The sequence below is a fragment of the Grus americana genome, chromosome 3, assembly GCF_028858705.1.
Source record: "Grus americana isolate bGruAme1 chromosome 3, bGruAme1.mat, whole genome shotgun sequence".
NCBI lineage: Eukaryota > Metazoa > Chordata > Aves > Gruiformes > Gruidae > Grus > Grus americana.
In genome coordinates, this window is record NC_072854.1 from 117,995,948 (window position 1) to 118,012,172 (window position 16,225).

The 16,225-nt window shown below is 40.5% G+C and overlaps 1 protein-coding gene across 3 annotated transcripts in view; it reads right to left on the reverse strand.

Annotated features, from left to right (window-relative positions):
• Window positions 1–16,225, reverse strand: part of MACROD2 (mono-ADP ribosylhydrolase 2) — an 892,353-nt gene that overhangs the window by 42,527 nt on the left and 833,601 nt on the right. For 2 of the 3 annotated variants that reach the window (XM_054819959.1, XM_054819958.1), the window contains exons 12-15: window positions 13,621–13,680; window positions 10,268–10,339; window positions 10,084–10,152; window positions 506–583 (exon numbers count right to left, since the gene is read on the reverse strand). In XM_054819959.1, coding sequence (XP_054675934.1) covers window positions 506–583; window positions 10,084–10,152; window positions 10,268–10,339; window positions 13,621–13,680 — 279 coding nt within the window. The remainder of the gene's footprint in view (window positions 1–505; window positions 584–10,083; window positions 10,153–10,267; window positions 10,340–13,620; window positions 13,681–16,225) is intronic. The other variant, XM_054819960.1, reaches the window with a different exon arrangement.

A 16,225-nucleotide genomic window follows, 5' to 3' on the forward strand; every position in this document is an offset into this window, starting at 1 on the left:
GGACTTATTTTATATCCGAAAATATCACTTAACAAACTCTAAGCATTGTTTGTTAAATGGCTGGTCGAAACTGTCCCTGCATCACTTTTTCTTCTTTCATAGCTCAGCCTTGACACACTGTTTCTCATAGGAGCTGTTGCAAAGTGCTGGCACTTGACAGTCAACTTAGCAGAAGGAATAGAATCACCCCACAGGCTTTTAGAACAACAACAACAAAAAAAAAAAAAAAGAAAGAAAAGAAAAAAAGAGGATGACAATAACAACAATGCTATGCATTCGAGATCAATATGGTTAAACCCACATATTTGGAGACAAGTGCCTTTTCCAGCGACACCTGAGATTACCGCACTACACTTGGTTGGCACACAACCTCCACTAGCCAACAGCATTTTCTTAAGGCGGCAGAGGTCAGGCTCAAAAACCACTGGCTGCTGAAACTGGAAGAACTAAGGTTTCCAACTGGTTCATTATCTCTGCCTTAAAGAATTTTGATACAAAACTTTACCTTTGGCTTGATCTTGTTCACATCCCACAGGATGCACCGGGTCACTCTCCCGTGCGCCTTTGGAGCCTTTCAGGGAGTCTGAGGAAACAGCAAACAAACAGACAAACAAATCCTGCAGCAGTTTTCATGCGGGAAAAGTCTGGTAGTTCACTTCAGACACAAGCAGCCCTTAGGTGCTAGCTACATATCTGGCATTCTGATACGCTGACAGATTTTCTATCTGTTTAATCACAGACTTACATACTACAAAAGTATACTCACGGGTTTCAATTTTTCACAATTATTTCAGAATCTGTACACTTACTGAGCAGTTTTTTGCCTGCAGTACAAACCTTAAACAAGGAGCTAGGAAGAAAGGATGCGTAAAAACAATCAGCAGCAGCGCTACCAAGAATTTTATTTCTAATGAACGGAGGGGCACAAAGCTATGAGAAACAGCACGAACCACCTACTTGATAAATAAAGTGATGTCTTATTTATTTAGAACAACACTTTTCATGGTTGGATTTCCACAAGCTTGACAAACATTGAGTCCTATAAATCCCAGCGCAAATCCCAGCCTCATTTCTCTTGATGACAGGACTCCCAAGGTCATTATTGTGGCAGACCATCGAACGAACTGCCCAAAGCCATAGCCTGAACCACCAGCACAGTGAGGCTTACATTAGACAAGCTAGGTCCAATCGCTATGCTATCTGCAGTCATAAACACGGGGCATTATTTTGTTGTGTCAAACGACGTTTTCTGACAACAGTCACTCCTTAGTTTTTGTGTGGTGATGGAGAAATGCATCGTTCCACCAGAGTCAGGAAATCACAGCAACGCAGCCACCCGTTTTAGCTCTGCTCATCTGCATAACACACAGCTTTCACTGGATAAAAAGCTCTCCTTGAGCCTTGTTGAAAACCACCGCTGATCTAACTGGACATTTCTGCAAACCACAGGGGTGAGTACACTTGAGGTCATAACAACGGTAACAGATAATCAGTATTTGTGTTACAGAGTGGAACGCTTTCTAAAATGCTGGTAGATGGAAAACTTAAGTAACAGTGCTGAAAGATCTATGGTGCATGGTAATAAATTACACTGTGACAGTGTTGTTACGGCTCCGCTTCTGGATGGTCCCCTTCTACAATATAGCAGTGTAAATCTTACAATATACCAAAGGATGCCCCTGTAAAACTCTGTTCCTGAAACTTGCCAAGAATAATCTCTGATGGATAAGTGAGAAAGCTGGGTTGTTAACATCTGATCCAAATTTAATAATCTGCAGAAAAGGTATGCACTGAAAGTGTGTGGCTTTAATTAACTGCAAATAATCCCCCAAGGCAAATATTTAATTACCTGCACAGCTTCCTACTTCTTTTGTGGCATGACAATAAGTTTATAAATCCAAGTTTGAAAGCAGAATATCTCACTGATGAACAATTTGCTAAAATTTGCCCTTGCTGCACTTTTTTTCACCCTACTGTTGACTTAAACCACTACTCACTACTATCAGCTGGACCACTGCGCTGGCCTTTTCCTACTAGGATGCCACATTGTGCTATGAGTTACCAGGGATTACCCTATCAGCCCGAATCAGAGCAAAAATAAATTAGAATTTCATCAAATTCCAAGTGTAATCAAAAAGCAAGTTGAAGGACCTCTTGGTATAAATGGGAATGGCACTAAAAATCTGTAGGGAATTTTTCAAGCAAACTTTAAACCCATTGAGTGAAATTCTGGCTTTGCTGAAGTTTTTGACAAAGCTTTCAGAATATCAAACAAGCCAAGATTTGCACCGCCTGGAGCCCCATACCCTAAATTAACATAAACTTTTTCTGGATGATTTAGTTGCATGCTTGTAAAAGGAACTGCACTGACAAAGCTGGAATCAGAAGTCCTCTGCCTTAAGTAGCGTGCAGCCAGGGCCCAAACACAGCCCTTCAAACAGCCAAAAGTGATGATAAAGTGCGATATTACCTGCTACAGATGGGAGAGCTGCCCGTGGCTCTGTCCCATCACACCCTTAGAGCCGTCTTATCCTACACCTATCGCGCAGTACGCCCAGACCTGTGCCTTTAACCTCAGCTCACAGGTGCCATCTTTTCTCCCGCAGTGAGGAATGACTCCAATTTCGTGCAAAAATCAGTCCCCAGCATGAGAAGAACAATTACGCGCCTCGGTCAGTAACGACAAATGGAGTTTAAGGAGCCTCGTGTTTGGCTGATGCACGTGCCCCATCGTTGCTGCAGCTTGTCGCGGAGCATTGCGGAGCTTGCGGCAGACTACAGTTATCACACAGCGCGGGGAGCGGTCGCTACCCCCACCCTTTGGCACATCTGGCAGTCTGACCCCACAGCTGCGCTGAGCGCCAGTGCTCGGCACCACAGCTAGAGACCACCTATGCTTTTTGGCACATCTTCACACGTTCCCATAGCTGGCTCCGCACAGCTTATTCTCACCAGTTTGTAGCTTTGTGTTAATCTTCCATTTTGATGGTAAACAGTTTTCTAATTGTTCCAGGGATCGAGAAAGCAACTTCATTGCACAGAATTCCAAACTATCCCCGGCCATATACAATGATAATTTTGCACAAGTTATTTTTTATCAAGCGTGTTTCTGAAAAGAGCAGAACATGGACAGGAGTTACTGCCTCGCTGTAAGAGTCCATTGCTCTTATTTCAGCGGTAGAAATCAGACTTTGCATTAGTATGCAGATTCTGAGTTTCAAAATCTTTAAGGTCAAGACCATGTCAAAGATTTCTTCTTTTCAAATGCAAATATTAGAACAAATATTCAAGCCCAAAGGTTCAAACTTAGATTTACTCTCAGGATTAACAAGAATAAAATAAATCAAAGGAATAAACCCAGATTTATGAAGAAAATCTGAGCCAAGCAAGAGTAAAAATGTAAGACCAAATGTGCCGGTCAACAAAAGCTGTTCACAAACTGGATATGAGGCAAGAGTGCCACCTCCATTTCAGCTGGCAAGCAGTGGTGGGAATCCCACAAATGCTGATGATATACTACTTTCGGCATGCAAGTTTTCAGTACGGTAGCGGTATTTCTTGGGCTCAGTTGGTTCTCTGTGCTCGCTTAGCCCTTTAGAACCTTACGCAACTGGGCATAAGCCAGTATCATAGTCCTAAACGATTCCAGGGCCTATAAAAGCTGTGGCCATCCCCAAAGCCTTCATTCATCTCTAATTGGCTAGGGAACTAACTCTGATTTTTTACACAGCATAAAGCCATGTCAGTCTTCTCCTAACACAGCTACCTATCCGTTAAAGTCATACCAGAGATTCCAAGTCAGGATATTATTTCGCAGCACAGTATGCTTAGCTTTTTGATAACACATGCTGGGCGCTATTTACCTTGGGTAACCACAAATTGGGACCGTAAGGGTTAACAATGCTCCAGGCAGGCCTGAAAATAATCAGTGTTTCTGATCCTACACTGAAGCACAGTTCCTAATGTCATCACTGATCATGCATGAATGAACCAAACATGACGTTTAGTGACATAAATGAACCAAAGATAGGCCACTTACTTCTACTGCACATCAAGCACTGAAGTGCTCGCTGAAGTCTGAGCATCCCTTAGCTCCTTCAAACCTGCTCTTACTTGGTGGCTGCAGCGATGGTGTCCATGTCGGGAGCGCTTGGCTCTGCACCCCTCTGTTATATTGAAACGACAGTCTTGTGGGGCTGCACGGTCAAACGCACCTGGGAATTGGCCCCAACCTTTAACAACCCGCGAAGAAAATATCTGGACTTTAAGCAAGCCCATCAGGATACTCCCCAAGTACATTCACTGTTGCAATATATCAACTGTACGCTGAATTCAGCTCCAAGAAAACCATGTAGCTTGCAATAAACTATCAATCCTACCCTTCCTGCCAATAATCAGACACTATTTTGCCTAAATACTGCATAAACCCCCATGCTTTTCCATGCCATTCATATTTTTTTTGACTGTCTAAAGCAATGCTGCTCACACAAAATTTTGCAAATGCTAAGGAAGAGGAGAAATGGTAAGATCTGAATGTTAAGTGGTTTTAATGATCTTTTAAAATTCACTTCCCCAGCTACTCTCTGTATGGCTTATTTACTGAGTCATTTCTAATGTGCAACACACCTGGGTCCTGCACACAGCATAGATAAATCACCATGTTTTAGGGAGCTGTAAGAAGATTAAAGAGGGAAAAAGCTGGTCATTATGAAAGAAACAGGTTCAGTGCATTTTATTTTTTAAGCATGATACTGTGAAAAATGACTGGAATATTTCCAGAGTGAAAGAAATCAAGCAGGCGTCTAAAATTACAGGTAATGGTGTGCACGGAGACTGCCACATGATTAGGATATTCTTTTGCCTCATAAACCGAGGAAAATGTGTTAAAATGAAGTACTATAAAATGGTGATTTATGAGAAGTTAGGGAGATATTCTTGAGCTTTGACTTTAAAATGTTATTTTTATATCCACCAAGATTTCATTTTAATCTATCTTTATGACAGATTAGATTTATTGGAGCCCAAGCTTATATGGCTTGGTAAAACAGACCTTTTTAGGTGCAACAACCTGTAGAGATATTTTTGCAAGTGTTCAGGTAATAGAGCAGGCAGTTCATCTCAGCAGGTGGGGTCCACAGAGTAATTCTCCCACCCACTTGTGCTTTGAGCAGACAGAAGGGCATCTCCTCTAACCTCACCTCCTGTCCACAAGAGAAACTCCAGGCACAGCTGGTATGATAACCACGGGCATCCTGCTGCTGCCATAAGGGGCAGGACCTGTTGTACAGGGCTCTGCGACAGCAAAAAAGATGAGAAAAACCTGGCCGCCTCGGTTAAAACCCTTCCCGAGAGAAGATGCCGCACAGCTGAAGGTAAGGGTTGAGGGGGGAGATGGAAGGAGTAGGCGCTCACATCGGACTGATGGGAGCGCAGCTGGATGGCACCAGGTCAGCTAATATTTAAAAATAAGTAGGATCTAAATAAACCAGTGAAGTAGATTAGCGTTAGCTGTTGTGGCTGCCTGTACTGGCAAAGGGTAGAGCAGAAATACCTCGAGTAGTTTATGGGCTGGACCCCGTCTGGATGCGCAACGCTACAGACAAGTCAGATTAAAAGGAAAAGTGAATAATCTGCATTATGCACAGCTCGAAGTGGCCATTGTGGAGGGTGTTAGGAGAACAGGCACTTGGTTGGATGGTGATGGTTATGTACCTGGTTTAAAAAAAAACCCCAGACCACAACATTTAGCTTGTGTTAGCTAATTTGCTTTCATAGAAATCCTTCTAACCAAGGGAGAGACAAATGTTATCACTGCAGCTGGCATGCAGAGCCACAGCTACCATTGGGGGTGTTGAAACTCTTCCATTAAAAAGGTTCTTTTTCAGTTACCTATAATTGAAAATTTTCAGGCTGAAATTTTCCAGGTCTAATCACAGCCCAAGGGTGAAGTAAAACCATTTCATTGGTAGCTGCTGAGCACTCAGCACTCCTGAAAATCAGGTCATTCATTTAGATGTCTTAATATATACTTAAGAGCTGATTTTAAACACCTCTTTTTGAACATATTGGCCTTTCAGTCAATCTTTTTCACCCACTTATCAATGTCTAATTTACGTCGATTTGCACAGCTCCCCTGCATTTGAAATGTTCTATCTTTCAGTTTATCCCTTCTCAATTGCTGACGTCTTTAGGATATCGAGATTTTTTCCATGGTGAGAACTACCGCTGGCCAAACACGAATTTTATATCCATTATGTTTTACAGGCAGGATACTTACAGGCTTCTGGGTTGCACAAAGTGAGTTTTTAGGGCTAACCCGTAGCCAAGGCATACACCCAATTCTGTTTCTGACAACATAAGCCCTCCAGCTGACTGAATCTGACTCCAGTTCAGAGAAGGTAGAAAAACAGTGACTTGCTTTAAATCGCACTCCCACAGGAGCAGAGATTTTGGTGAACACCTGGAAATAATTAATTGCTACTTTATTTTTAAAATTAATTAGCATGTTATTTAATTTAGTTGACCTTCAAATGAAAATTCAGTTCTTATTAAGTGCTAATGAATTAAAATCAGCGTATTGTGCACAGAAACTTTGCCATGATTGCATAAGGGGGAGTTCATTCTTCACCTGTACTCAATCCAGCTCCTTTTTTCATTTTTCTATCAGAAAGCCCTATCATTAAATCAGGTTAAATAGTAATTGGTAGGACAGGTTACTGAGATGAAGATGCGGAACACGGTCTCTCTCTCACGCACATATGCACACACATACTCTTCTTTAAAAAAAAAATAATCACAGGTTCAACCCAATCCACAGCTACATACAATATGGTCATTTTAAAATGAGTTTGTCGTCCCAGCTCAATCTAGTATGGACAGGCACACTAGACTGAGTGCAGCCTGTCTGCTACGTGTTTTATCTGCTGCATAAACATTAATGACTCTAATCACTTTGTTCTGCCCTTACACTTCATAAAGAGAAGCATCTCTAACTTGAAATACGCTGCGTATAAAGGATCTACTTCCATATGCACAGTAATGAAGCGCTACGAAGGTGCTGCCTAGAGAGATGTCAGCTCTCCCCTCAAGAGCTAATAGTTATGCATGCAAGTTTTCAAGGGTAAAATTGCAACATTTCTTTGTGGTATTTCCAGACAGTGGAAATAGAAACTTGGCACAGACTGGAATAAGAGGATACCTCCACAGCATAACATCAAACATCTTGATATTCTTGGAATATGACTGTTCTGCTGGGTTTTTTTCTTTTCTTTTTTTTTTTTTTTTCCCTTCGCTGAGGACAGAGCACTCAAAAAATTCAGACTGTTCAAAGGCCACATGAAAACTAGGCCCATGTGGACTTTTTTTCTGGACAGTGTCTCTTCTTTTGTGAATAACAGAAGAGATATACTTTCACGTTATTATGAGATTTCTAATATCACAGTAGGTTTTCATTTTACTTGGAGCCCCTCAAAACATGATTCCTGCACTGTTCCACACACTTACCACGAAACATTCCCTTTCATGTACCCATCCTTCCCCTTTTCCTTTAAAAAAAACTGATAAAGATGACGCAGGTAAGACAAAAATACTAGAACTTCATGGCAGCAGAGATGCAAGCGCTCTGTTTTGAATATCACCACGTTTTAGAGCAATAAATAACTATTTCAATGTGCTTGCTATATTCTAATCCCAGAAATATGAGAAAAAATAAGCAGAAAAGCTACTAGTCAACTCTAACTGGAGTCAAAATACTTGTTTTGGTGCACTCACCAGAACTGACATTTCAAAGACTTCTGTACTTCCATAGTAGGCTTGCAAACTTCCTATTCCGAGTGGTTTAAACTATGCATTTTGGGAATATGTAGCCTAGACTTATTTGCTACAAATCTCCCTTCGCCGTAATTAGGTGGAAGGACTGGGAACACATAATTTCTTTAAATGCTTTACATCCAGTTCATTTAGCTGAAGATAAACTACAGAAAAGAGTACGTTTCAGAACCTGGCAGGTTTTAGCTGTGTTAACTTCGTGGGCAAACAATTTGAAGGCTGAAAATTATTTTGGGAGCAGCAGGTGTTTTCAGAAATGCCAGGATTTTGTAAAAGTGCCATTTCCAAGTGGCAGCAAGTTTTTTGTAACACTAGTATTCATTTTAAAACAACTCAAAAAGCTGAAGAGCTGAAAATCTACTAATAGAAATAAAGATGTAAAACCATGGCCTGATGGATGCGGTAGCCTTATGATTCAAAATTCTTGGTCACATTTAAAAAACTAGCAAGCAAATCCCCAAACATGTTCTTCTCCCCACTATTCCTTCTCTCTACTTGTATGACTTTACAGACAAAATATAAGGAGGAGAGTCTGTCTCGCTCCTTTTTCCCTATCAGATGCTTTCCGTCTTTTGAGGAGAGGTAGGACATCAAAGAGAAACTGCCCTTTGGATTTCTCAGGGCACTATTTCTTCCGTCAACCTCCCAAAAGAAGAGGGGAAAACACTACATTCTTGGATTATTATAGGAAAAGTGAGACCTATAGCACCAAGATGGCTACTTTCCTGAGAAGAGACAAATAATACAACAGGTCAAGAAAATGGAGTAGTTACCCATTGAGACAGTCACTGAAAAGCATTATCAGAAGACACTGGCTTCATAGTCAGAAAAAAAGCACTCAAAGCAATACCAAAATGTTGGGATCTTCAGTAAGACTGCAGATAGCAAAAAAAAAAAAAAAAAAAAAATCCAAAGCCTCACCGTGACCCTCACATTACAAACCATAAAACCCACATCTGATGGGGGATCTTATAGAAACAGGATACACAAACAGGCCAAATGTCAGCAAAAAAGGAGAAACGAATGACAGGCAATCACCAATTATGCTGGGGCCGAATCTATCACTATTTCTGTCTTCCACCAGCCTTGCCACAACTTTAATCTGTGAAGATATCAAAAGCAAAAGCCAGTGCTCCAGCACGGGTTTGTGGCTTTTTTCTCTCCCTGCAGGATCAATCAATCAGTTAAGAGAGCACTTAAATCAACCCGCACAAGGCTTTGAACTCATAATCAGGTAAGTATGCGGGCTCTCTAGCATGTGTCTTTGGAACAAAAGGGCAAGATCTCACACCCCGTCACACTTATCTAGAAAAATGAGAAGCGAGTCAAGCACTGATGCTGAATTAAACATTAAATCTTTTAAAATAAATAAGTTAATGGATGTTAATAATTGTGTTATCTCAGTGAAATGCATTAAAATTTTCTATTAGTCTTTCTTGAAGGCTGTACTGATGGACTGTATTTATTATAGATAGCATAACTCCTGTTTTGAATTACCAGTAGCGAACATTTTATAAATCATCCAGGCTTTTTCCTGACGTATCCCCACAAAAAAATGCCAAAACCCATAGACCGGCACAAGCAATTAATGGTGTGATATCATAAGAGTATCAAAACCACTACATCTGTGCACTGGTTCCTGTCCGTAAACCAACAACTCTGCAGGAAAAATCCCAGCTTGAAACATTTAAATTAGATCATCTCTCCTTTTTGTTTCCTAAACTCCCTGTCATTTGGCCCCGTGACACTTTTAAATATTTATCACAAACTAAATGATCTGAGTGCCCAGCACAGTCTGCACAAGATAAACATTACTTTCTCCCTCTCAATTATGACTTCATCTCCTCTTGTCTCCTCTTGATGTGTTTATAGCTATTGTGTTTTTCTTTTTCCCCATCAGGAGAGCACCGAATAGGGAGCTAATATTGCCGAGATAGATGTGCATGCTTAACTTTACACCTGTGAGTTGCCCCAGTGAGCCCAAGCTTTGGGCTTATTTCTGATATGTCATGCATGATATTTTAGTATTACCTCTTATAACAAGGGGACTTAGGAACTCATGGCATCTCCCCTACCAGCAGAACAGCTGGTGCCAAGTACTTCGTTACAAAGACTTTTGTAAATGAAAATCCAAGCATTTACCTATTGCTGTATTGTTTAACTGTGATTTTGGCAATTTCCAGACAAAGGAAAATAAGGCTTTATGAAATGTCCGCTCGGGACTGGATATTTCAAAACACAATTTACAATCTGTACCTTTATCCTCACTCAGCTCTGTTTCTTCTGATGATGATAGACTGGCTACAGCTGAAGGTTTCGTCTCATCTATAGGAACCAAGGAAATGAAAGAGAAGTTATTCATTAGATAGGAAACTGATGAAGCGCTTTATCGGGGGGAAAAAAAAAAAGTGTTACGCCTTATTGAGGCAGGATACTAGAGCTGAATTTGATTTTCTGGGCTTCCATCCATTCACATTGCATTCACTGGGCATTATTGGTCTGATTGTCTTCCCTAAGCCAGGGGTAAACTTACATTACAATACTGCCAGATGAAGTCTATATTTCAATTTCTCATAATAGAGAGAGAGGAATAGCTATCAGTTTCATGGGTAGGCCGGTGTTGCTATTTGCTTTGAGGTTCCTTTTTTCATTTAATCCATCTATTTTGAGAAAAAAACAATTAAGCTATTCTTAACTTTAATCATGTCCATGAATCAATCCCATTGGAACCAAAATGATTACATGCAAATGCTTTCCTGAAAATGGAAGCTTTCATGAATCTTGCCTGAAATTTAATAAGTCCCTGAAAATCTGTGGCTTGGAGTTTTTTAATGGTAGAGCATGCAGGTAAAACTATTGTAGTTTATAGATAAAACTAGTACCTGAATTTAGCAGATTTTTTTAATTTGCACTATTGCTTTTCCTTGGCAATTTTTATAGTTCTAAAACATTTATAAGCCTTTGTTTTCATTTCTAGCCATTAATTTCTTTCAAAAGACTTGCCTCTGATGATTCTGACAATTTTTTATTCCCTAATAGAGTCATTGAGTATTTTTAACTAGCTTGAAACAAGAGCTCTGAACCACCTGCCATCTTGTTTTTCCACGTGTTAACTGTGAAGTTCACTGATGATAGGCTGGAGGCAGGACTTCAAAAAACCCACACAGTAATAGCTGAAAAATTTCAGGCTGGTCTTTGTACACTATAACTGGCTTTTTCACTACTGCATCATAAGAATATATAAATCTTAATGTAATGGACTGGGTAAGAGTACAGCGTCTATTTTTTATCCCACATTTTCTTTCACAATATCAAAGTATACGATTTGTGATTTGTCACACTCAGAGGAAGGTTATGCCTTTTGGTTTAGAAAATACAAATATGAACTTTAACATTCGATGAGATTGCTCCTTACAGCCATCTTTCATAGCGATTAGAAACATTTTAGGCATACAACTGCGTATCTTAGAAAATCAGGTCATTTCCTATTGCCAAGAAAGGGCACAGAAGCAGCAATCTAAAAGTTCCTGATGATGTTTTGTCTCCACAACGAGTAGAGTGGAAAGCAGCAGCAACTCATTAGCTGAATGTAACTAACTCGAGGTAATTGTACACCTTTCTGTGCTTGTCACTATGTGAACCTGTAGGGATAAATGTTAAGCCAAATAATTTCTTCCTGTAACACCGTGTGCCTGTGGCCGAGGAGGTGATTCATGGACTATGCGTAGGCATAACGCTATCTTTAGGCACGTACCTAAAATGTGTTCCTAAAATATGGCATTTTTTGGATCTGGGACCTTAGACGTCTGGATCTTTTCTTTGACACTTCGTGAGAGTAACAAAACATGACTACCAATACGAGATAGCAAAAGAATGTACATCATGGCTCTGATAAACCAGCTCTGACAAACCAGCTCTGACAGCTTGTAACGTAACAAGTCATAACGACGGTTTTGGGAAAAACACAATGCATTTAAGACACCTCCAGTGGCAAAGTAAAAATTTAGAGACGTACATGTTCCTTAATTCTCTTGGGAAAAATGAAATGTATCTCATTCAAACTGTTTTGTGAATCAAAATACCAGGGTGATACGCACCCCATCGGAGTGAACATAGCTGACAAGCTACGGGCTATATGGGCTGTATTTGGCATCTGCAGACAGTAGTATAACAAGGTTTAACAGGAACCTCTGCAGTTGACCTAGGAACTCCTAGCAGTACTAGCTCTTAGGTGAGCTAACAGCCAAGCAGTACTTGGTACAGTTAAAAGCTCAGTATTGCTTGGGCAAAGACATCCCCCTGCCTAGTCAGAGATTCAGAACAGAGTCTAGATTTAGAGCAACTCGTTCCTCCCTTCTCCCTGGTCCCTTCGCCTGTTTAAAATAGGACTAGTGTAAAATGAAAAACCCAGGAAAGGAAACGTGGTTGTCCTCCAGCACTTACAAAATACCACTGCATGCTTATCTTGGGGAGGATAAAGGGCCCTGGTCCAAAGTTTGCTGAGGTCCATGGGAATCTTTTTTATTCTGTAATACTGTGTGCCCATAGCTTCACCTCCCACTGCTTTATGCGCTGCCCGAGGACATAACAAAGAGGTGATAAAGAGGACGTGAAACATAGAAGGACTTCAAGCACTTGCAGACAGCATCAGCTGTTAACACCTAGTTGTAGAAGACTGACCTTTGGAGTGCAGAGAGAAATGCTGCACTCCCAAAAACATAGTGCCCAATGCATAGGACAGAAAGAAGGACCCTCATCAAATTAATTCCTCATCTGGAAACAGCCACTCTACAGTAAGCAAACAAGATAAGTCAAGAATCTAGGCCTTCTAATTTTTTTTTTTTTCCCCTGCATTTACTTGCTGGCCTTCTTCAGCTCAATCTTGCACGTACTGAAAACAATCTTCACTTCTGATTAAAAAAAAAAGAAATTGTAAAGAAAACTATTTTATTCTCTCTGGATTAAGTATGTGTAGGCAACATCCTGCACTACAATGAGGAAAAAAACCCAACACACAAGAAGAGTATTGTGTTACGTGTAATACTACACTAAAAGAAATCCTAAAGAAATAAGGGAATTTACAGATACTTTGATTGAGCTGTCACACTAGCTCTTTTGACAACTGATTAATTCTAGTTGTCTTTTGCACTGAACAGAGTTGAGTAAGACGAAAAATACAACCATAAACAGAAAAAAAATAGAAAATCTACTGTGAACACAGAGTGACATTGTATTTTAAAATATTGAACTCGCTATAATTTATAAGCATGCCATCTGCAAAACCCACTGCTCATGAACTCTAACATTCGTTCGCAGTATATGCAATATCTTTCTGTATGGATTTAAATCTTCATAACCCCTGAGATTTGTGTAGACAATTTATTAAAACTTGAAAATACCCTTTAAAATCTTCAGAAGAGCAGTTTTCTTCAAAGGAAGCCTGCTTCCTGCTTCTCCAAATTTCTGTTTCCCCATTTCTACTCTATGCAGAGGGCTACTCTGTTGTAGACAGCGAGAAAATGATTTCTTTCTAGGTAGAGGATTAGCTAGAGGTAGCCCACCTTAAAGGGAGAATGTAGAGCTGGTAAGCTAAAGAGGCAAGTCTGCATTCCTGCAATGCAATACATTCATTCATAATGAATGGAGTTTCGGTCTCCAATGGGAGAATTGCTCAAGACTTGAGCTAATCTGGTGAAAATGTACAAACATTCTCTGTCAATAGCATTGACTAAGGTTATTGTTCACCAAGGTGGATAAAACCTAAGCAAGTCCTTTAAAGATCTCCGCACAAACCTGATTCTCTGCTCTGGGCCTCGGTTTCTTTGGTGTTTTGCTTCTCTGTGCCATTACCACCTATCAAGGAAAACACATAAAAATAATTTATGATATATCTTTTTATTGGTAACAGCAGCAGCAATATTAATTGTAACCAATTCAGCACAAAAACTGCTAATTTACAGCAAGGTGCCGTGATAAAAGGGGAGAGATAGAAAGGTAAAGTGAAAAAAACCTGCAAAAATAACCAGTTACATTTAAAACAGTCGTATTTTCACATCTCAAGCTGCGGAAGAGTGGTTAGATTAAAGATTTTTACCTCAATAGGCACACTGGAAATATCTGTATACCAATAAAGGTATGTTTCCCTAAACACTGTTTGCAATAGATTAAATCGTTGCTCGATCTTAGTCTACGTATTTTATAAAGATTGTCTTTGAGGATTATTTTCCTCCAGTAACATTTCCACAAGATCCTTGAAGCGGCTGTGTTTCCGACTTGCAGAACCTACTTTAATGCCTTTGGAAGGTAAGAATAGGAGAGGGAGAATCGCCCAAATTTCATTTTAAAGCAAAAGGCACAACGCCACTTAGCACAAAGTATAAAAATGCATCACAAACAACTGCAAAGAAGAGAGCAAAATAAGCCAAAGGAGGTTTGAATGCAAGCTAGGATTGAGAGCATTTTTCCCCTTTTGCACATTCACATTCATTCCCAATTTTCTCCACTACTTTGCAGTCGCATTCATTATCCCTTTTCTTCCCTCCAGCTCCCTTTTGGAAGGCAGGTACCAAACAGCGAATTGCCACCGAGAAAAGTAATACCCCGGGGAACGGCTATGGACGCGGGATCAAGCTCTCTTAAGCTTTGCTTGTCCCGATTAGAAATATCTCAGGAAGTCCGTATTTCCAATGACGGGGAAGGCTCTTTTAGCTTCCTAATAATACTAGCGGCTGCAGTGCAGCATGCTGGATCAGATGCGATGGCTACGCTCCCTCTTTCCCAGCATGGCGAGATAGATGGCAAGAACAGCTGAGTACCAGCCTTAATGAGGCATTTGAAAAACTGACTGCTGAGCATATATACTAGGAGAAAAGAAATTCATTCCCGGGCCTGTAAATGGCTTGATAATGATACACATATTTTTTGCTGTGATCTTTCCTGGCTCCTGCGTTTTTCTGATTACAGCTTCTCTAAAGCAACACGGTTAAAGTTCCTCGCGCCTCCACCTTGCTTTTACTTAACACATGGAATCTGTTGAAGAGAACAGCAGTAGCCCAAATGCAATTAGGTGGATGGAAGAAAAACAGAGAAGGCGTGTATTTTTCAGAAGCAAACGTACATCTGGTGGTATGCTGCATTCAGTGAATACTTAAATGCTGAGGTATGACGCTCTCCCTCTTTCCAGCAGGCAATACATCCTGGCATCCAGCAGATGGGACTAGCGGAGAAGCATTTCCAGGCTGACCCTGCTGAGAGCTGCTCTCAGGAGGAGATGAGATGGAGCAGGAGTTTGACACCCCACCTGAGAGAGGAGAGTGGGGCAGGGAGCGGCTGATGGCCATCTGCGGGGACTCGGGCCTCCTGCCTGCTTGGTAACTCTTTGTACCGATTTTAACTGGCCTTAACAGATGACTAGCTATAGTGACTTCTTAGCACATTAGTGAGTTCTAACCTGTAAAAAATTGCATTACATGGATGACCAAAATGGCTTGATAAAACCAGCTGGGTTTTTTCCCTCCCCTCCTGCTGAAATCAAAAAGTGCTCTTTTCAAAATCAGCATTTTGCCTGTCCAGGAACAATAGGAGAACTGCATGCAAAATAAGAAGTTAGCTGTACTAAAAGATAAACTTTTCTCTCCTCCTCCAGGGTGTGTTTCAACGGGATAAAGTCATCTAGCTCAGGAGCTGGCAGAAAGGAACAGTGTGTTCATGACAATCCTGTAATGCAACAGTGCAGTGACACTTGAAAAATCTTTACCAATCTCTAGGTCAGATCCAAAGAGAATATTGCATCACCGTGAAACAAGCGGTGCCAGAGCATAAAGGATTTCATTACGGCCAAGTGCAACGTGTTTCGCTTTGCACAGAAGGACTTTACATTCAGAAAAAAGCAGGTCAGGCATAAATGGTAACTACCGATATATCACTGAAAATCATTTCAGCAATTACCTCACTGCATTCACAACGTAAAACTACATTTCCGGGTGATATTGTTTCTACATCCATTATAACAAATATGACTATAACCCTGAGTTATTTGGCTAAAACCAGGTATTTCAAGGATTCATTCATGTTTATTGCCAAGGCACTACATATCTTGTTAAAGTCACTTACTCAGAGCAAATTTAAACTACAAAAGAAAGTTTAAATGGTCATCTGGTTCATCAGATGATCACATAAAGCACATATTCATTAGTACGTTTTGTCAACCCGAAGTCTATTATTTCACTGGAGATTCACTGTTTAAAACTGGTATAACAGAACGATAATTACAGCACTATATACTGGATTCTCAACATGTTTCCCATCTAACACTTCATTCTGTTCCCTTAGAAAGAAAAACGTAAAAGACTTTAAGCAGAAGCTTCACCTCTTGTACTCTGACCCAGTCCAACAGACT